The sequence below is a fragment of the Urocitellus parryii genome, chromosome 3 (genome assembly GCF_045843805.1).
Source record: "Urocitellus parryii isolate mUroPar1 chromosome 3, mUroPar1.hap1, whole genome shotgun sequence".
NCBI classification, from domain to species: domain Eukaryota; kingdom Metazoa; phylum Chordata; class Mammalia; order Rodentia; family Sciuridae; genus Urocitellus; species Urocitellus parryii.
In genome coordinates, this window is record NC_135533.1 from 153,663,790 (window position 1) to 153,686,228 (window position 22,439).

General features: G+C 50.2%; 2 protein-coding genes across 4 annotated transcripts in view; one reads left to right on the forward strand and one right to left on the reverse strand.

Moving 5' to 3' along the window:
- Rsph14 (radial spoke head 14 homolog) overlaps positions 1-22,439 on the reverse strand; it is a 70,244-nt gene that overhangs the window by 2,808 nt on the left and 44,997 nt on the right. The window contains exon 4 of the mRNA XM_026412546.2: positions 1,494-1,719. Within this exon, the coding sequence (XP_026268331.1) occupies positions 1,494-1,719 (226 nt within the window). The remainder of the gene's footprint in view (positions 1-1,493; positions 1,720-22,439) is intronic.
- Positions 6,332-22,439, forward strand: part of Gnaz (G protein subunit alpha z) — a 46,685-nt gene continuing 30,577 nt past the window's right edge. For all 3 annotated transcript variants that reach the window (XM_026412544.2, XM_026412545.2, XM_026412542.2), the window contains exon 1: positions 6,332-6,509. The gene's annotated coding sequence lies outside the window, so the exon portion shown is untranslated. The remainder of the gene's footprint in view (positions 6,510-22,439) is intronic.

Sequence of the window (22,439 nt, forward strand, 5' to 3'; positions counted from 1 at the left end):
ACTGTAAGAGGGCCAACACTTCACCCCCAAAAAAGAAGGGCTCCCTGAACCAGGAAATACTGCCTATTAGTCCCCACAGGAACATATCGGTGCACATGCATCTTGCAGCAAAGACCCTGTTATAATTCATTTAAAATTTCTCAAACTTTACCACCCAAGAACCCTCATTTTTGTAGAATTCTTCCCCACTCCCACAACAGGGGAATGAGCCCAGGGGCACTCTACCACTGAGTTACGTCCCTAGCCCTTTTTGTTTATTATTTTTAATTTTGAGACATGACCTTGCTAAGTTGCTGAGGTTGGCCTAGAACTTATAATCCTCCTGCCTCCCCCTCCCCAGTAGCCAGAATTACAGGCAGGTGCCACTGCATCTGGCTTTGTAGAACTCTTAATAACACCCCAAAGACATAGGTTTTCCATGGAAACACAGTTTGGAAAATGGGTTTGGCAGCCATTTGGCTGTGAGTTTGTGAGACTGTTGGGCTTTCTGGGCAATGGGTCTTAACTCTTAGATACTTGATCAAGGATACAGAGGCTTAGGCTCACCTTCAGGGATTCTCTGAATTCATTCATGCAGCAAGTACTATATGGGTACCCGGCACACAGTGGGCACTGGTTCAAACACCACAATAAGATCTGGGTTTCTCTGCCTGAGCATTGTTGACATTTGGGGACCAGGTAATCTAACCCTTGTTCTAGAGCAGCAAACAGAGCACTGCCCTGTCCTCACAGAACTCTCCAAATGGATGACAACAAAATGGAAGGGGTAATAGTAAACATAGGCTGGGTGGGAGAAGCCAGGAGGGCTGGAGGAAGGCCACACTTTAATAAAATAGAAAGCCTTGCTAAAAGGTAACTTCTGGACAAAAACCAGAAGGATAATGAGCCTGAGCCTGGGCCTGGAAATCTGCCCAAGCCTCCCAGGGTGATCCTGGGGACAAGAAGCCTGCTACCTCAGTTTCCAGGCAGGATTTAGACCATAATCCTATGTGACTTTGAGCAAATGATTAGATCTTGTGCTCCAGTTTCTTTACCTATAATGGAAGACATTCCCTTCCTTGGAGAATTATCTAGATGTGTAATTTATAGATAATTCCTGGTGTCATAAGCACTTAGTGACCACTGGCTATCATTGTTATGGCAGGGGAGACTCCTGCTTTCCTTCCTCATGAGTATGGGTGGCCAATTGGCTGTTTTTGTCTGAGATGAGGGTAAGAAAGAGTTTCCTGGGATACAGGACATTCTGAAGCCAATAGGACAGTGATCACCATAGTAGATAAGGTCTTCTTCCAACCCAGCTCCCTCCTCCCCACAGGGCATAAGCAGGCCAGGAGAGGTAGGCCCAGGGTGGATGCCCTTGGGTTCTGGGGGAGACCTTGTTGGGTGAAGCCCCACTTCTGGCCTGCTTCTGGGCCAACAGCAGCTCAGTTGTCTCTGGGCCTCAGCAGAAGCCCAAGGGCATAGCCACTCTGTGTGACCTGGCTGGGCCTCACCTGATGGCCATGAGTGCTTGAGCAGCCTTGCTGCGGATGTTTTTGTTGGAACTGAGAAGTTTCTGCTTGAAGAAAGGCACAGCACAGCTGCTCAGAGCCTCAGTGGCATCCTCCTGCAGGCAGGAGGCCAGCGTGTCCAAGATAAGCTCTTGGATTTTCTCCTCCTCCCTCTGCAGCTTCAGTACCAGTGGGGAGATCAAGCCATTATCGACAATGCCACGGGCCCCTGCAAAACAGAAAAGGATACTGGGGGACAGCCTCCCATTCAGACTGGCTTGCACAGGTAGAGTGGAAGCTTTGATAGAAGGACCTGGCATGGAGCTTGAGTAGCCATCAGGAGGCTGAGGGTGCAGCCATGGCAGAAGCTGGGGTGAGGCTGAGATAAGGTCCCAGAGGTCACAAAAGGTGCTGACCTTTTGGTCACTTGGGCCTCAGGAACATCAGACATAAACAAGTACACAGAAGCCTGAGAGGTAGCAGTTATCCCTGGGAGAGCAAAGACTCCCCCTCAAATGGGCCCCACCTCATTCCTTCCAGCTCTCCTTCCCTCCTGGGCAAGGATATTTCCACCTGTAGCTATCTGGAATAGAACATAGAACCCCAGCACCAACGGTATCCCAAGGGGCCCAGGCTCTCAGAGCAGCCCTCTCAAGTCCTTGAGATGTAGAAAGAGCAAAGGCGAGCGCTTCCCCATGCACTCAAACCACCCATCACTACTGCCTTGTATCTGGCCCTCTCCCCATCCTCCCCAGCAGCCATGCTACCCACTGAGAAACTGTCTATAGACCCTAGGGAGGTGGCCACCAGCAAACACCTCTTTCTTCTTCCCTCCCTAGTTAAACCTTCTAATTTACTCTAGAGAGACAAATAAAACAGGTCAATTAGCCAAAAGGTCTCTGAGTACCAACTAGCACCAGGGATTTCCTCTTTGAAGATATCATCCCAGTCTTCTTGTCTCACTCCCTAAGGACATCAAATGGCAGATGCCCCAGGTGAGGGCAAGTAGAAAGACAGGCATATTTAGCAGCTCTTACTGTCCCCTCTGCACGTTCCCTGCTGTCCAGCAGCTCCCAGTACCCTTGACCAGCTTCTCACTTGGGTGTCTAGGTGGAGCAGCTAGCTCTGCCCCACTTCTTCTTAGGGCACTCAGGGCCCAGGGAAATCAGTTATCTGTTACTTCAAGTATGTTAGACTTTCCTTTTTAAAATTTAATATCCACAGATTTCCAAAGAAGCCTAGGTTTAGCTTCTAAATGTATCCTTTCCCAGATGTGTAGTCTTGGACACATAATCCAATCTCTCTGAGCCTGGTTTACTCAGCAATGAAATGAGCCCACTTGGCAGGATGTTATATAATACCAATGGAAGTTGGGAACTGTCTAACTGGGGCTTGGTCATGGCCTCACTTACATTTGGTTCTAAGCTTCCTGAGAAAACTCAGTGACAGGTGTTGCTGAACTGCAAGAAAGTGCTGTCCAATCCAACTTGGGATGGACACACACTTGGGAAAGGACAGAAGGAGAGAAATGAGCTCAGAAAATCAGATCATTGGAGGTGATCACTTCCATGGCACCTCTCTTCCTTGGCAAGGAAACTGAGGCCCAGAGGGGAAACAGTAGATGGGGACAAAGCCAGGGCCCTTGGCTCTTTGGGTTTTGTTTCTCAAGCATCTGTTTTGGGCCACTGCTCCTAGAAATACTCAGCACTGGGATCTAGGTTCATTTTGAGACAGAGGGAGATTAAAAATAAAATGCATGCCGGGTGTGCCTTTCTGCTCATTCATTTTGCTTTTTAGCTAAAAGGAGAGTGGTGGGCCTGGCTATTTATAACTAACCCAGATCCAAAACAGCTTGTTCAAGTGGGGGTGAGGCACATGGACCCCAAGGAAACCAACCAGAAAAACCCACCTGAGAGTCACAGTGAGGATTGGGAAGCTAGCACAGGTGGGGAACAGAGAACAGCCAGCCAGGGAAGTAGGAAGGCTAGTGGGAGAGTCAGTTGGGGACAGGTTGTCACATCTGTAGACGAGGAATTCCAGGATCCTGTGGGTTCTGGAAGTACATAAAGGTAGACTCAGGGAAGCTAGATCTTACAGAGGTGCAGCAGAGTCCAGATGGGCAGAAACAGAAAGCCTGCAAACTGCCATACTGTGTGGGCCAGTATGGGCTTAATAGTTAATGAGCTAGAAAGTACTACTGGGATTGAGGGGTCATGGATGCTCATGGCATGGAGCCACCTGCAATTAAAGTTTGGTCAGTTTCCTGGGGCAGGGGTTGATACTATTTTGCCCAGCTATCCATGCTGTCCGGGAGGTGCTGGGTGGGCTCAGTCACAAGGCCTCTTTCTCCTTGCCAACACAAAGCTCCAGCTGCACCCTGCCCCTGGGCCAGCACAGCACCTGCTGATAACTACTCCAATGTGACACTGACACACTCAGTTTCCCCATGATCCCATGGCTGCAGCAGGCACTTTGCTGAACTAGGCCTCACAAACTGACTTCTTTGTTTTTTCTTATTTTCTCGACTAATTAATATTTTTGCTATATGATTATGCCCAGAAGCACAACTCACATGGTCTGTGGGACCATGTCCAAGGCAAATAAATATGAAACAAAAACTTGCCATTAAAAAGTCTAATTTAACAATTCTCCAATGGTTCTTAGACCAACATTCCCAATTTTACTTGAAGGCAGCTGTCCAGATGTGACTATCTGGGGCATCCTTTCATGCTCACTGGCTTGGCCAGGTTGGTCTTCCATGAATTCTCTCCAAGTCTCATGCTCCTTCCTGCCCAGTGTTCTCCCCACCTTGGAACTCACTTCAATCCCCTATCACTGGCTACCTCTCCACTCCTGCTGCAGCCCCAGCTTAAGCATCTTTTCTTTCAGGAAGCTGACCCCACTGCTTCCAGGTTCCCCCTCTACATGCCCTCCAAACCCCAGTCTCTCCACCCAACTGTCCATGCTGAGTCAGGTTACAGACTATAACTATAATGGCAAATTATTGTTCTGCTTTCTACCACTGCCCTGTAGCCACAAGAGTCCACCAGGAAAGGATCAGGTCTACATCCTAGAACTGTAGCTAGAAATATGCCCCACATTGAGGAAACCTTCACTAAATGATTGTTAAATGAATGAAAATAAAATTTGACTGGACACCAGGGGAGCCATCACTTTCTTTCAGGTGGTCACCAGGGTAAGGTCAGGTAGGCAACAGCCAGCCCTAGTGGTTCCCTCTAGGAGCTGGTCTCTGCTCTTATAGCTGGAATGTTGTAAGCGGTTATCCCACTCTTGTATCTGGGTTTGGCCCTTGCAAAAAGCTTAACTCTGACCCCTGATTCTGCCACAGAAACTGCCTGGGCCCATTAATGTACATTTCCTATGTTAACTCTCAAAATTACCCTCTAGGAAGCATGGTTGGCATACATGCAGAGCAGCCCTTCAGCTGTTAGTCAAATTCCTTTAGTCCTCACTGGTCACCTCCAGGGATCACTGTGCCACATCTAGTTGATCTCAACTGTGACCATAACCAGTCTTTAAAAGTTTAGGCAGCACCTTCACAGGAGGGCTGTGATCCCAGGATATGTAGTGCAGTGTTCTCCATTTCACAGCAAAAGAAACATTCCAGGGAGGTTATGGGATGATCTTAAGGCCAGCATATGCAGCTGCCAGAGCCATCTGACCACAGACTTGGGTTAGGGTTGCCTTACCATCAACCTTTGCTGGTAGTTCCGCTGCTTCTCTGCTCAACAAATGGGGTGATCCAAGTAATTTTACCAAGAAAGTGAGAAAAGTGACAAGGAAGATGTTAGCTGAAACTGTTTCTACATTTTACTAGGGATGCTCTAAAATTCATGTGCTTCATGCTAGAAGAATAGAAAAGATAGAGCAGCATGTATATCTTAGCCCTCTAACCTGAGTCTTTTAAGCACTGAAATGATGGGTTCGTGGCCCTGGGGCCCACAGATGGGTTCCCCCTGAAATTCAAAACAGAATTTTGCTATCTGTCCTCAGGCACATTTTGCTGAGGATCCATTACCTTCAGTGGGTTTCCCAAAGGTGCCAGTTAGGACCTGGCTCTCTCCTGCTTCTCTAGACTAAGGGCTATCTCCTAGGCCTTTCCTCTTCTCCCTTCTCCTCCCTTCCAATACAAGCTTTCCAGGAACCCAGAAGAGCCCCTAACATGCCGAGAACGAGAGCAGCAGAGACAACTAATGCTCCCTCCTATGCTGTACAAACTTCATGGGTGTGAAACTTTAGGATTCACATAAGTCTTTCAAATGTCTTACAGGACGATTGCCACAATCCAGGTGGGCAGGTGCCACTAGCCCTACTTTGCAAAATGAAAGTCTGGAGGGGTAAAGTTGGTTGCCCAAGGTCGCAGCTAATATGGGCCAGAGCTGGGTTCGAACCCAGGTTGGGAGGAGACGAGCGGAGGCCAGCAGCCGTAGAAAGGGCAGAGGCCATCGCCGCTCTCGGGGTCGGCCTACCTGGCTGCAAAAATCAGTCTCGCTAAGTAGGCGCAGAGACTTGAGCACACCGCAGCTCTAGGACGCCCGCGCCAGCAGAGCTTGCAGGACTGCGGCGAGCGCTGAACGACGGCTCCGCCCCTATCTGGAACCATTGGACTATTGGAACGTCCGTCATTAGTCAGTGCCCAATGGGCGAAGAGCCGGCGCTTGTGGCGGGGCGGTGGCGCCGGGCTCTCGGTGCCCGGCGGGCGCGCGACAGCCCCCGCCCGCGGTTGGCCCGGCAACGCGCTGCGCTCGCGGCTCCGCCCCCTGCCGACGGCGGCGCGGGGCGGGAGGACCCGCGGGCGGACGGGCGGCGGGCGGCGCGGGAGGCTGGCGGAGGGAGCCAGGCCGGCCGGAGCGTGTGCGCCGCCCGCGGTCCGGTCACGTCCCCGCGCTAGCGCCGCCACCCGCATCTTGCGGAACGAGGGCGCCGTGGCTCCCGCTTGCTGCCCCGCCCCGCCCCACCCGAAGCAGCTCATCAGATGCACCGTGCGGCGGCCAGGAGGTGAGTGAGCGCACCCGCGACCCCGATGAGCGAGGTTGAGATCCAGGGGTCAGGGGCGCAGCCGGGGTGTTCACCCCACCCCCACCTGGGGCCCCTCCTGGACCTTTGTGCTTAGGAACATTCCGGGTTGGGGGTCGCCTTGGCAGGGATGACTGGCCTAGGTGGGAGGCGGCCGCCGGCCGAGCAGGTGCCAAGGAAGGGAGGCGCGCCGGGCCGAGGAACCCGCGGGAGATGGTAGCTGCGGGCCTGCAGGGTTGGGTAGGGGGCGCCGGGGATGCCGCGCCGAACCAGCCGAGCGCTCTGGGCGGCTACCAGTGCGGAACCCGGCCGGGAGACCTGCGGGAGCTACGCTGAGGTGGGATCTCCCTCTAGGGATACTGAAAGGAGACGACCCCAGTTGGCCTGAGCGCCGGCGCGTGGCCTTCACCGGAAAGGAAGATAGGGCCCCAGAGGCCTGGGCCCGGGGACAGAAGGCTCGCAGTTTTTGGTCATTACTCTTGCAGTGAGCAGGTTCCTTGGAGGGAAGAGATGAGTATCGACCTGCTGCAATTGTAATATGTTCCCGGCTCAATATTTTTTCCCTTAAAAGGCGGCGGGGGTGCTTGCGGGAGGGGTGTGAGGGCCTGGGGACTGGGGCTCAGTATCTTGCAGTCCATATGAAAGGGGCTCTGTCTTTAGGGCGGTGCTGAGCCGGTCTGGGTGACGATGGCAGGAATCCGCCTAGGCCGAGAATTGAGGCTCCTGTTAATCAAGAGAAGAGGATAGGAAGGCGGTGCCACGGTTCCCTGGAGTCTGAATCTGAACGTGGAGGGACCTTCCTGGTAGCCAAGATCTGCCTAGTTTGGGGAAGCGGCTGAGTCCCTGACCTGCTCCTTTCTGCCCAAATGATTTCCCTGCCCTGGGGATTTGGTCCTGCTGCCCTCATTCCTGTCTGGAGGAAGCTCCTTGGCCAAATTCAATTAAGCAAATATTTACTGAGCTCTTGCTCCCTCAGGGCCTGGCGCTGGTGTGGACAGGGTGGGAGTGGACTAGGCCTACCCTTCCAGGACTGACTCACATCCCCACAGTGAACTATACAAAGATAACCCAGCTCCCAGTGTGGGTCCAGGGATCTCAGGAGGAGACTCAGAGAGCCCAGGCTCAGGTCAGACCTGCCTGTGGGCAATGTGACATTTGAACTGGAGCTTGAAGGACATGGGTACAGTTGGAGTGGACATGGGTACAGTGCAGGGATAGGGGAGAATGGATGGAGGCCCAGAGAGTTATTTAGGCAGTTGATTCTGGTGAGAGCATGAGGGTGCTTAGGAAGGAGTCAGGTTTGGCAAGAAAGGTAGATGGGGGCTTCAGGGGACTGAGGGAGCTGCTGAAGTGGACTGACCTATTGCTTGTTAGCTGTGGTGGCCTCCTTGTTTATAAAAGGAGAACAATTCTGTGACCTCTTGAGCTGGAGTGGGGTTGGGAAGGAAATTTAAAGACTAGAGAGGGCTCCTTGCAGTCTGGGCACCTTGCCTCTGGGTAGGGCCAAGGCACTGGGTAACCAGTTCACTCAGCCCCCTTCTTAGCCAGGATGGAGCCACCTGCTTTGGGGATAAAGCTTAGCTGGTTACTGCCTTCAGGCCATGGATGATTGAGAGCAGTGACTATGGTAGTTCAGGAGTGTCCATTGGGAGTGGAGAGGGACAGGTCATGGTTGGATGAAGTGGTGTGCCTTCAATATGCCTCTTCCTGTAGAGATGAAGAGGTGCTTGCGTTTGATTTGAAACTCTTCCTGTGTGTTCCTGTAACAGTCGTTGATTTTTTGAGACAGGAGGTGAATAAGACTAGTTCCTCCCCCTCAGAAGATCAATGTTACTTTCTGCCCTAGATCTTATCTTGGTAGTGTGCCCATCCCCAAATGTGAATGTATACATACATACACACTCTCTCTTAACTTTGGCTGAGGCCTGGGTTGCTGCAGAGAGAACAGGGCCTGCTTGCCCTCATGGGGTATGTGGTCTGGGCTGAACGGGACGAAGCCGCTTTGTTCTGTGCCTATCACCTGGCCCATTCCAGGGGCTTGCCATGGGCCTCTGGGTTTGGAACACAGGGAATGGATTCCTCCTCTCTGTCCCAAGCCTCTTGAACTTGGTTTTCAAGGAGAAAAAGTGCCTTTGCCTGGACCTCAGGAACATCTACTGTGATTCCAGAGACATCTGGTTGTCTGGATTAACTTGGTTGCCTTGGTTGCCTGTATAGAGGGCCTTTTCAAAGAAGGAATGCTGAATGCTGGGGTAGGCTGGGTGAAAGTGTGGCCTCAGGCTAGCCACTTAATTGGTGTGTGAATTTGGATGACAGTGTGTGCTCCTTCCTTCCCTAAAGGCAACAATTTGGCCATCCCTGTACTAGCCCACACTAACCTCAGGAGCCTAAGATACTGTATGGCTATAGAGGCATGCTTGTTACTGCTGCTAACCACAGCTGGCTTACAGGAACTCTGCAAGAGGCAGATTAGCTCACTGCTCCCCTGAAGACCCCAGGAATAAAACTTGGGATAACTAGGCCGCTAGGGAAACCTTTGGACAGAAGCATCAGAACAGACACCAAGGGTTGGCCCTATGCAGAACCCCTGAGCAGAGGCCATGCTATGGCTTGTGCATACTAGAAGGGGCCCAGGAGTACCCAGACTTATGCCTCTGAATTTGGAGGCAAGAACTCCAGTGTAAGCATCAGAAGATATGAGATCAGGCCCTGGTCCAGGCCTGTCCTCTCTCAGCTTTTTTGTCCTCATCTATAAACAGAGCCAAGAGTGCTCTGCTAGATCCCCTCCTACACATTTGGCCCCTTGCACATGTCCACACTGGCAGGGGAGGAAGTTTCATGGGAGTGAGCTGTCAGGAACCTCTGATGCTCCTGGAGGAGACCACAGCCCTCCTTACAGGGCCCAAGGAATGGAACCTTACATGTGGCCTTCATCCATTTATTGAGGTAATATGTACCAGCATCTGCCATGATCCAGGTACTGTGCCAGGCACAGGGGTACAGTAGAAATGTAGCATCCATTCCCAGTGCTCACTTCCAATGGGCAGAAGCTGACAGTAACACATGTAACTGAGTGCAGGTAAATAAGTGCCGTGCCATGCCATGCCAAACACTGAAGCAGAAGGAAGGAGGGCATCTCTCTGGAGTAGGGCTTGGTGCAGTGCAACAGAAAAGTCATGGGCAAGTTATGAGATGGCCAAAGGAGAACACCTAGGAGAGGGGCAACAGAGGCTTGGGTGGAGTCTTGAGGCTAGTCAAGCAGAGCTCCACATGTACCAGTAAGGTGGAAAGACCTAGACAAGTTTAGAGCAGAGGGAAGACAAAAACTAATTTAGGCTTTTATAAGATCTATGCTGGAGCTGGGTTAGAGCACTTGCCTACCATGTATGAATTACTGGATTTGATCTCCAGTGAAAGAAGAAAAAAAAAAGATCTCTGCTAATGTAGGAGTATAAACTGGGCTGGGGCTAAGACCTGGAAGCCTTTCAGAACTGTGTAACATTCCAGTGAGCTAGGTGCAATAGAGGTGATGAAAGGTAGCTGCATGGGAGATTTATTTTCAAGAGTGGCAGGTCAGACTGCTAATGGAGAAAATGCAAGCCCAGCAGGTTTTTCATCTGAGCCACTGAAAGGACAGAGCTGGCACTAACTGAAGAAGACTTGGCAAAAGTCTTCTTCATGAGAGGCAGGGAATCTGGAGATAGACTTGAGTCCTTAATAAACATCAGCACAAGTGGTGGTCAGAGGGAAAAGCAAAGTTGGAGGTAGCAACTTGAGGTCTTTGGCATCAAGGTGTGTGGGAAGCCTAGAACCAGCTGAGGTCCCTTGGGGGCATAAGGGGTCCAGAAAGGGCCAGCATGGAGATTGAAGGTTGTTTAGCCAATGAGATAGGAGCACAGTCATGACAGCCCCTCAGGAGGTTGGAGAAGGAGGCAACCAGCTTGGCAGGTCTCCCAGGTCAAAAACTGCCATTGGGAGGGGGTGCCTGGAAATGAGTGACATGGGCAGCTCTGGCTGCACAATTTATAGGGTCCTTGTTAAGAAATTATTAAGCATCTCAAGGCGATGACAACAGAGAATCACTCCTGGCACTGGGCCCTGTGTTATTCCCTAGGTGCATGCCCATGATATTGACCTGATTGTGGAGACTATGAAAACAATTCTGGGGCTATGATGGGCAGAGAAGGAAAGCCTGTTATATGGGCCTGTGGTATGCCCACTGCCCTTCCTCCTTTCTCTTGAATGGACAGGTAGGCCTCTGGAGTTGGTCAGACCCAGACCTGGCTCCTGGCCTGAGGAGCCCAAAATTACACATTAAGTGAAAAATTGCCTGCTCTGAGTTGTCATGTCTTTCCCCTCTCTCTGTGGACCACCAGTAGCCAGCAGCTTCTTGGGTAGAAGGTAGCAGGAGGCAAGTCCGGCTTCAGCAGGCCCTGGGCAAGCATGGCCGACAGCTTCACACAATGGCTTCCTTAAATTCCTCTCTTCCACAGGAGCCTGCTACATCACGGAGTTTTGAGTTATTTGCTTCTAAATTAAGGTATAACTCTCTTTTAGAGACGTCCCTGGAGAATCCATCAAAAAGTGCTAAGAAGCAAGACTGTTAAAAGCCACAGTGCTGGGAGGGGCCTTACAAATAGAGTCAAGACTGGTATTCCTTCTAGCAGCCTCAAACCAGAAACAGACCCTGTCCAAGGTCTGTGGTGGACTGTGGTCAGAGCATATCTTTCAGAAGAATACCCCTGCACTATCAAGTGGCCCCTCCCTGCCCCTGGGATGGGGAACCACCAGGACAGGATTCCTAGGTGAGGTCTGGTCTGAGCTTTGATCCCCCTCAGCAAGGCTGCCCCTGTCAGTTGTGAAGGCCAGACTTTGTCAGAGTGTTGGGGTTGGGGAGTAGGGACTAATGTGCATATTTTCCCCAGAGCCCAGATACAATTGTTAGCAAGGAGAGTATATAGAATCTGCCCTGGATTTCATAGACAAGTGCCTTCCAGGGAACCAAAGTTCACAAACCAAAGTGCAGAAAAGGGCCTGTTTTTATCTCACTTTTATAGTCAAAGAGACAGATCTGGAGAGTGAATTGGTTTTTCTCAGTGGCTCAGTGAGTCTAGTCATCAGACTTATTGGAAGTTATCTAGAAACCAGAGGATTCTTATTAGCCTAGGGTGACCCAGCTTCCTTCTGTTTGGCCTGGTTCTATCCCCTCGTTGGTCCCAAGAAGGATGATGGGTAAGGCCTAGTGACCTACTGATTTAGAGTTGGCATGGCTGCTGCTGCTAGCTCTTAGGTTCTGACTCCGCTCTGGGTAGGCTGGTGGGCTACAGCAAACCCTGAACATTTTCCATCCATCCGTTTCCATTCTCACTCCACACCCCTGGGGTGGGGGCAGTTCAGGGGCTGGGCTGACTTCCTATACCTGTGTGCCATAGGCTGACACTACACCTCTTTGGACTGTGAGGCCCCTTCTGTGCCAACACCAGTGTTCCTTTGCTGTTAGGAAAGCTTACTGTGCCAGTTGGGCCCATGGTATCATGACACGGGAGCTTGGCTCCTCACCATCTATCTTTGCACTTTTTTGGTTTCTGCCCAAAAGTGCTCCCTTCCGGTTGCTCAGTTGTTTTTCTGCGTGTCAGTGTTAAAGGCCAAGTTTCTCTGCAATGCCAGGTGGTCCTCACAGCTGCTTTTTGTTCTCACTTATGGTTCTCAGACAAGGCCATACACAAGGGAGGGTCTCCAGGTCTTTCAATTACATGTTCACTTGAGGCCATCTCTCTAGAACAATGTTTATGTCCACACTCACGTGGTTCCTGTGCCCCTTTCCTGCTGCTCTTTTTCCCCTTGGCACTAGCCACAGTCTAACCAACTATTTTATTTATTTATTGTCTCTTTCCTGGGCCTAAATATAAGCTCTGTGAGGCAAGGACTTAGCTGTGTTCACCTCTGAGAACCAGGCTCCCAAAGCCAGTGTGCCCAAGCTGGCACCCAGGAAGTCATGGAGAGGGACTGAAAGCGGGCTTGTGCTCTCATGTTAGAGAATTGCTGCCCTAGCTCAACCTTCTGTTTCAGAAAAGTGTGCCTTTTGCCTTAGATTTGACCACCCAGTGCACACAACCACACACATAGACACTGACTGGGTCATGTCAAGCCTGATCATGATTCACTCTGGAGCCAGAGACAGGTGGATTCCTTGTTTCTCACATTGAATCAGACACTTCAGACTGACACTTGACTCCTCAGTTCACGGTGTGACTCAGTGGGGCCTTTTTCAGATGTTGGGGATTCACATAGGCATGTTTATGGGAAAATGTCCCAAGAGGATGAGACAAGATTCTGATGGAAGTAAAAGAACATGGTGAGAGCCAAGTAGCCTTTCCAGGTAACCCCTGTGCCCCAGGGTCAAGGGCCTGTCAGTCAGGGATGCAGGGTAGCTCGGTGCAAAGCAAGGCCCAAGACCTGGTTCTGCCTATAAAGATGACCCTGATGAGTCTTTTTTACTCTCTGAGCCTCAGTTTCTTCACATTCATTCATTCATTCATTGCTAGGGCTTAAATCCAGGGAATTGTGCATACTAGGCAAGTACTATACTGCTGCCCTGTACCCCCAGCCTTCCTCACCTTTAAATCAAAAGCTCTGGGCCTTTGATGTAGTTCTCAATTCTTATTCCAGATTTGGAATGACCACCCAAAGCACACTGTGCTAAAGAGAATTCTAAGGCTGTGTTGTGGCTCAGAGAGGAAGCAGTCATGGCTGGGTAATAATATCTACAGTTGGTCCAGGAGAGACAGAATTTAGACACATTTGCCAACAACTAACCAGCCTCACTACTGCACTCCTCTTCTTGCCTAGCAACTTTAATTCATTCCCTCTCTTATTCCTTGGGAACACTGACCTGACCCCCCCCCCTAATTATATAAGTACTCTCCTTTTTCCTCAACACCTCCCCAGCTGACATCTGGAGTGTCAAGCAGCTTGGGTCATTGTTGAATGTCTGCTGACACTTTGTTCCCTTCGGTGCCCCTGGGTCCAGCCCCATGTCTGGCCCAGTGTAGCTTCTCTCTACACATTGAGGCCTAGTGACCTGCTGACCTAGAGGCCTAGTAACCTGCTGAATTAATGAATGAGCAAGTGAATGAGTGAGACTGACTCAACCACTAAGCTCTGAAGATTCAGGAGCCTCCTCCTGGTTATAAATCTTGCACTGAGTTTTATTCCAGCAAGGAACTCCAAGAAGCCTGCCTATCTGCATAGACAGGATCATCACAGAAGAAGAGTATAAAACTGTGTGGTTTTGGCTGTAGATGTTATAGAAGTGGGGACAACATTGGAATAAGGAGCAGCAGAGTGACCATGGGGGAGCTAAAGGTATGAGAGACCTAGTCTCTGTATCCTGTAGAGCCCAGTGCTCCTGTCTGACCTTGGCTTTAGGGGGGTCTGTCAGGTTTCACTGGGTGAGAAAACCTTTCAAATTCCTGGTGGCTGGGGCGGGGGGCTCTGAATACCCTCCTTGACAAAGTATTAAAGAACTAGATACCTACCTCCCTTGTTCTGGCTCCAGCATGTTCTGGACCCATGGGAAAGGCAACTTGACCACAGCTGGTGGTTGTCCCATGGAGGGCTGGTGCTCCTGCCTGATGAGTGGGGCTTGAATTGGCAGGACAGGGTGGAAAGGGGTCATAAGGGTGGGGGCTTTGGGCTGACTGAGGGCCTACCCTTGTGCCTCTCTCCTTCCCCTATATGGCATGTCCTTTCTGGCCTTAGTTGCCCCAGCAGGCCTGCGCTACCCACCCTTCTTGCTTCCTATGACTCTGTGGACTGACTACCAGGACCCTGGCTATCTGGCCTGACATCTAGCCCATTAGTGAGTGTGGGTGTGGGTGGCCTGCCCTAAGCCAGGGTCTTCTCTAGTGTGATTGCCCCCCTCACCCACTCTGTTACCTCTGATAATGCTGTGCAAACATATTTCTCGATAAAATGCTAGGAAGAAAAATAATTAGAGTGTTGCCTCCATTATCCAATTTCTGATTAATCAAACTCTCTTTGTCCTCGGCCAAAATCTATTCATTTCCCTTAAACACTGGGCTGGTGCCAGGCATCGATTTCCTCTACGACGATAACACCATGCACACACGCACATTCCCAGCTCTGCCCTGCCCTGTGGTAGAGACTGTACAGAGGCACTGATGAGATTGTTCTTGCCCTCCCAGTTCTACCTACCTTTTCCAGGGAGCATCATGGCCATGCCGGCACCTCATCCCTGCTCAGCTCAGTTCTTTGACTGAACTTGCCCCCTATACACACTACTTGACTTTGGACTCTGGTTATGTTCTGGGGCAGAAGGATGGACTTCAGTCTCAGACTCTGGTAGGCCATGTTTGGGGAAATGTCCCTGTCACTGGCACAAGAAGACAGCCAGGGCTGGGGGCTTGTAAGGAGGGTTGGGTGGGGGTACATTTTCCATATGGCAATAGAAATCCAGCCCCAAAGAATTTATAAGATGAGGGACATCCTGAACCTGGGAGCTCAGCATTGGGGCAGCATCAGGGTCAACTAGCCATCCATCCACTATGTCTATCCAAGGGAAGGCCAAGAGCCTTTTCAGAAGATTATTCAGATATCCCCAGCTATCCTCTCCCTTCACCAAGTTAACCCATCCCTCATTCAATCACTACAAAGTGTTGGGCTTGATTTAACAGTATCTGCTTTATGCCAGGTGCTTGTAGGCATGTGGGATGTGTCAGGGAGCAAACAGTGGTGTTTGCATTGTTATGAGCATAATTTGTGAAGGGTATAGTGCCCACCCTAAGTAAATTATGCAGCAGTGTATTAGAGAAGGACAGTGCTGTGGGCTAAAACATTGTGGACCAAGATATGTGGCGTAGGCTGGGGTTGTTGTAAATAGGATAAGTAGGGTAGCCTCCTGAGAAGGAGACATCCAAGCCATTGAATTGGGGGGAATGGGCCACCTGGCTTTGGACAAAGCTTTTTAGAAGAAGGAACAGTTGGTGCAAAGGCCCTGAGTTGAGAGTGAGCCGTATGTGCTGGAGAATCAGTAGGGAGGTCAGTAAGGGACCAGTGTGGCAGATTCTGGAGAGCATAGTGGGAGGCAATTGGAGAAGCTGGACTGGTCCACAGTCCGGGACCCTGGAAGAACTATGACCCTAGCTCTGAAGTGAGATGGCAAGGGACAGAAAACTTCAAGCACAAAAGAGATATGTCCTTTCTTGTTTTTATGAGAAGCCCCCTGTCTGCTGGTGGAGCACCACTTAAAGGGAGGTGGGAACAACAAGGAGATAGATAAATGACTGCCAGTGGAGGGGCTGGCTGGGCATGATGAGCTCAATGGTCTCCTAATGGACAGGGTCAGAAGGTCATCTGAAGACTCCCTTGAGACCAACCAGGCCCAGCCCTGACCTGAGGCTCCAGACCCTATTAGAAAGGAAGAAGGTAGAAGGAAGGTATGCCAGGCATGTTATGGATGCTGTAGTGCCCCAGGATTCCTTCCTGTGGGTGCACTGATCACCAAGTACAGTCCCAATAGTTCATGGTTGCACCCCTCATCAGACTTCTGCCCTTAAGTCCTTCATGTCTCCTGTCCTAGAGATGCCTGGAAGGTTCCACCCACTTCCCTCAAGGTGGGACAACTGTGTAGTCCTTCTGCCTCCTGAGCTCCTTGTGGGGTCCGGTCAAGACGGCTGGAATCTCACTGTGCCTAGCTTCTTCCCTGGCCCTTTCCTGAATCTCTGTCTCCTCTGTTGGTTTCTCCTGATGCTATGCCTCCATTGATCATAGGTACAGGAATGTTCTGCTCAACTTCTACCTCTTAAGGACCTGATCAGGATAGGTTCAGCAGCAGCTGCAGGTTTGGACACTCCTGGGGGTGGCCTATCACAGGCAGAAGGATTGGTGCCAGCTACTGAGAGTTACCTGAAACAGATTCCCAGGCTGTTGGCCTCAGAAGGACCTACAGTGCTTGGAAAAATGCATATTCCTGGGCTCTTCCTGAGACAGAGGGTGGAGGGAATCTGTACTTCTTTGAGAGCCTCTGATTTCCTGGCTGGTGGCCTGCGTGAGCTGGTCTTAGTACATGAGTGAGTTTAGGAGACTTGGGAAGAAGGCTGTGGGCCAGAGCAAGGAAGAAAAGGGGAAGTTGATAGACAGGGCGTGCTGCTTACCTTCCAGATGCGAGAAAGAAGAAAGGGGCTGCAGAGAAATAGAAATGTCCTAGGAAGGAGTTGTCACTCATCTGGCCCCGTGGAATTCTTACCAGAGAGAGTCCAACCATGGTTTGAGGGTGGGAGTATCACTCTCAGAGGTAAGGACAGGAAATTGCAGGGGTCCAGAATGGTGAAATCAGACTCCCACCCAGCTGAGGAGCCTCATTGAAAGTCAGCAATTAACCTTCCCTAGGGAAGCCAGGGCTGGGGGATCCTGGGACCATAGCTGCCCCAGGCAGCAATTCCTTTGGCTCCCATTGAAACTCCTTACCTCTTCTCTTAACTGTCATATCCCTCCTCCCCGTCACAGCTCCTATGATAGGTGGAACCTTCCATTTTAATTTATCTGTTTACTTCTGGCCCAGAGAGGCATCTGGCTCCATTGCCTCGTAAGTCAGTGCTCCTCAGGTAGTGCTGTCATCTCTCATCTACTGAGCCTTGTTGGCTGTGGGTCAGAAGACTGGACATATGGCAGAGGGCGTCCAGAGCTAAGATAGCACAGGGCCACAGGGAAGGGCCTCCCTGGTCATCTAATGTCAACTTTTAGCAGAGGGACTCTGATAGGCTATGACCTGCCCAACTAGGGCAGAGCCATTAGTCGGGTTGGAGCCTGTCTGCAAATGGGGGAACACTAACCCTAGTCCTTCCTACCATCTGCTTGAACTCTAGTTTCAAAATAAGCAGGGAGCTTAGAGGAGACAAAGAAAGGAGGCCTGTTTTTAAGGGGAGACCTGCTGCCAGCCTGTGGTGCCAAGACCACAGGTTGTAAGGGCAGCATGGAGAAACTAACCCAGTGGTCTGGGCCCAAGTGACCATGGAGTGACTACAAAGAACCCACAAACACAAAGTCACATGTTCCCAAGCCTCAATCAGTAATATCTTACATGTGCACATGCTATCATTTTTCAAATATTTGGGGGAGATTTTGTGATAAATGAAATGCAAAGTCATTTACAAGCACTATAGAAAGCTTGGCAAGCAAAAGCCCTTTTTCTCTGTGTCATCAGCACTTGCTGGATAAATGAGCGCTCTCCATTCTCACTGTGAAGCATGCTGGCCTGTGTTAGTGGTAGGCCAAGCACCCCTGAGTATTTCTGCTCATACCCCTGAGTTGGCTGGGTGTCTCAAACCTGTTTATACAGTTTTTCCTTACTATAGTTACATCCTTGAATGTTACATAAACTGATAGAAAATGAGCATAAAGGGGGCTTTTATGGAAATCAAAATGGATGCTTCAGAAAGCCTTAGAAGCTATGGTCAGTTTGATGTGGATGAGACAGAAGTTTGGGAATAAGAAGTCTTAAAAATCTATTCTGATAACTTGGCCACCTCATTGGTGGAAAAAGCAACTGGATATGGCACAAGGTGTGCTGTGGTTTATATAAGGACAGTGCCAGCAATATCAGAATGTGAACCTGTACTCCAGAAAAAGATCTCAGCCCTTTCCAGACCTTGGTATGCAAATGTAAAAGTACTTATATATCATTTCTTAGGACTCCCTGATATAACTCACATTTCAGTAGGCTAGCCAGCCAGCAGCCCAAACTTTGATGACAACTTTCAGTCATTAATGGATATTAGAAACATTCCTATAATAATGTTGGAGTCTGCAAGTTGGTTTATTTGATGGTTGGTTTTTTTTTTTTGTGTGTGTGTGTGTGTGTGTTATTGTTTTTTATTTTCTTGCATGAGGGGAGACCAGTCTATTTGAAAAGGTAGTAAACCATGGTCTGCAGCAGAGACAAGGCCACAGAGGCTGAAAAATAGGAGGAGGATGCATGACAACATAGCAGAACTCCCAGGACAGGCGAACCTGAAAATTCTTTTCCTCTCCCTAGGAGGCAAAGGATCCTTAGAGCTTCCAAACCACCCCAGTGAAAGATTCCAGGGGCAACATGCAGAGAAGGGAAGTGTGGGGCTTTATAGCATGGAAGGATGTGGGGCAAGGGCCACACAAGGACCAGCAGAATAATTTACCCAGAGCCAAAGCTGCCAAGGCCCTAGCCCAGGGTGTGCTACATGCAGAGCCCACACTTGCCCCTGCCCTTGCTCCCAAAGGCTCCCATCTTTTTAGCAATGTCTGAAGTGGCCAAAAATGTGTTTCCAAAGGGGCTGGCTCTGACTAGGATGGGAGTAGGCAGCAAGAATCTCCTGCAGTGAAAGCTCCAGGATGGTGGGAGAGTGAGTGGAATGGTTAGCAGAAGCTTCAGGAGGACTCTTGTCCCACACAGGAGAAGGAGCTGGAAACTGCTGAGTTTGGGATCTATAAGGGACTGGCCTGCAGCTCTTAGAGGGGTGGGTATAATGTCCATATGAGGAGTATTTGTGGAGAGGAGCAAGAGGACCAAAGGAAGCCTGGGCATGGAGGCAGGCAGACAGTGGGGCCCATAGAATCCCAACAGAGCTGGGTCCCAGAATCCTAGGAGCATGAGGGCTCCAGGAGCTATTCAACAGAGACCTTAGAGCCTAAATTTCAGTATGGACTGCGTTGTGACTCCTCTGCCACAGACATTTAGAAGAGGTCATGTTAGGTGACATGCTCAAAGGGAGTGCTGGGGAAGCTTCTGAGCTCTTTCTTTTACAAACATATTTTGATGTTCATCCATCTACCCATCCATCTGCTCTGCAAATCTTTCACACAGCACCTGCTTCTATGGAAGTCGAGCTGGCAACTGGGGGAGAGAAGTCAGGGTAGCAACCCAGACCAACCTGCTGTGGGGAACCTGAGGAAACCACACACAAACACACACACACACAAACACACACACACACACTGCAGTCAGGGAGAGCCCCTCTAGAGGAGCCAGTGGCTCCAAGACTGGTAAGGGCCTGTGTGTGGATATCTCTGCCTTCTCTTCCCAGGGTGAGATTAAGTCCCACTACTGACCCAGCCATACACCACACTTAGTTCAAGGTTACATTGGGCTGAGTTGTGAGTGTAGACTGAGTCTACTAGGCTCAAAGGGAAGGAGGCTCTCCCTGAGTCATTTGAAAGGGGGCTTCTCAGCCACATAGGGTGGAGCAGGGCACTGTGGGCATGGGGAAAAGAGATGTAGCCATGGAAGCAGGAACCAGGAAGGAAGGGGCAAGGTGTGCAGATTGTCTTTCCCCAAAGAGCAATTCCTAGGAATGTAGCCTGTCCCCATTCCTTGTCCATTGTCGTTGGCATCAGACAAACAGGAGTTTTTATCTCCTCAGAAAGATGTAACTTTTTAGTCCCCAAATACGTGCTGTATCAAAAACGTAAAACCCTCAGGCCCTTCTTGCAGACAGTGACACTGGACAGGTGAAGAGACACAAGTAAGCCAAAAGGCAGTGTGCATGTATGTAGCTATGTTATTGACACTCACTGAACACCTGCTCCTTGCTGGCACTACTCAGTGCTGGGATGTGGTCTTGAGAAATGGAAGTCTTGTCTTTTACACGGAGGCCCCTGAGGAGCTGGACAGCCAGCCATTCAATGAGGACATTTCACGTGACCAAACTGGAAAAGCAATGAACGTATGTCCCCACCTCCAAGACGAACATGGGTACAGATCCCAGCCCAACTCACTCCAGTGCACATTGGTTTTGTGTTCTACCCTCACAAAGCATGTCTGAATGACATCATGTGCTGTAGCATGGAAGTGCTTCTCCCTAATCCAGGAAAACTGCTGCTCCAGGAGTCCTGGTGCCCCTGTCCTGTCCTGGTTCCCCTGTACAGTCCTGCCCAAGGGTGCTCAGCCCATCCACATCAGCTACCTACACCAAGTAAGAGCCTGCTTCCCCAAATGGGAATCCTCTTCCAGAGTCCCTGAACTTTCTCAGGGACAGCACTCAGGCTTGGAACCCCCTACTCAGAGGGGTGGACATGTTTTTCAGGATACCCCCACCAGGCTGCCATGAGCCACAGGAAACTTACAGAATTCCCATCTGCCCTGTCTGGGGTCAGCTCTAGGAGTTGCCCAGGCTATTTGCATCCTCAACCAGGGAGGACTGGTGCCATTCTATATCTTTGCTGAATGTTTGTCTCCACAGAGCTTGTCTTTATCAGTAATAGCCTGGCTCTCTTACTTATGGTCTTTTTACTTATGGTCTTCTTAACCAGAGTATAAGCTCTTTAATGCACAGACTCAGCTCACCCCCCCCCCACCGTGTGCCGCTGCCCTATGCAGGGTGGCACACATTGGGGTTGGATTCTGAGCGAATATTGATTACAGTGGGCTGATAGACCACTTTGCCCACAGAGATCTGAGGGTAGTTAACCTCGGGCCCAGACACACATACTGAGTTATTCAGGAGTAATGTGTGAAGTGGTGGAGGGTAGGTACCCTGCTGAACAAGCAAGTGGAATTGAGCTAGGATGGGATTGACCCACTTTACTGAGACAAGAGGCAGCCTCTGGCCTAAGTACTTTGTTGACTCCATAGACCAAGAGTCCCATCCCTGGGCATCATAGCCAAGAGAGCCTCTGAGCCTAGGCTTCCTGTGCACCCTCTCTGTGTTCCCAGGAGCTAGTAGGGACAAAGCCCAGCTTCTCAACAGGGGGCTGTGCAGCTACCAGACCATACAAGGTGGCCTGAGGGCAGTCATGAACAGAGCTAACTCTTCCTACGAAGATAGTAATCCTTTTATTTTTCTCTCAACCCTTTTCCTTCAAGGAGAAAATCCCAGTGAGAAAATCTCACAACCTCCAGCAGGCTCTAATCCCCACCATTTAACAAACAGAGAGTGGCTTCACCTGGCTCTTGTGCAGATACCAGGCCCTAGCTAGCAGCAAAATCGGTTCCTTTATGCTATTCTATATTTTAGATTACTTTTGTCTGTTGTGACTCTGGCTTTCCATTTAAAGTACAGTTATTTAAGTAAAAGAGTGAATCTATTTAAAGAAAAACATTGAGTAAATAGCAGCAGGTGATACCCAGATGTAGCGATGTTAGATTGTGATGTCAGGGTGCCAAGAGGTGGAGAGCTTGATGGAAGTTGAGCCTTATAGACTCTCAGCTGGGTGACCCCAAGGAAATACCCTCCTCTGTTTAAATCTTGGTTTCTATATCTGCAAAATTATGGCCACCTCCCAAGCATATCATGCAAGATAACATGTGTGCCAGCACAGGCTAGTGCCACAGCAGTGGTAGCAGACAGATGTGGATGAAAGTACATTTGTCCCCAGCATCTCTAGCCTTGGGCTATTGGGCCAAGTTTCCTGTGTACCTTCCTCCTCATGATGACTCCAGTGGCCCAAGGAGGCATGCTTTAGACATGGAAAGCACAGCCAAGCTATGGCTGGCATCTGTAGCCTTCTTCCTGATCCTGCCATGCCCAGTCTTCCTGGAATGGATGCTCCCCAGAGTCTAACCCACAGCTATCCCTAATTATCGAAGAACACACATGGAAACACCTCCAGGAAAAGTATGCCAGAACCCTCCCTGCACTGTGATTGGACCATTATAGTGATGTGTGGGACAAGACTGGCGTGGGAATCTGACCAGAGAGACAAAACTTCCAGTTGTGTTGTCTTGGCATTTGTGGAGTTCCTTTCACCCTGAGAAGAGTCTGGGTTGATAGGGAAGGGAAGTTGGAAATGACAGAAGAGGTGGGCAGCACAAAGGACACTGGCTCCTCGGAGACCACCAAGGAGCCACTGTAGTGAAGGTCCCTGTGGGTCCAAGCCTGGCTCTGGGAAAACCTAATGACAGCTATAAGACTTGGGCAG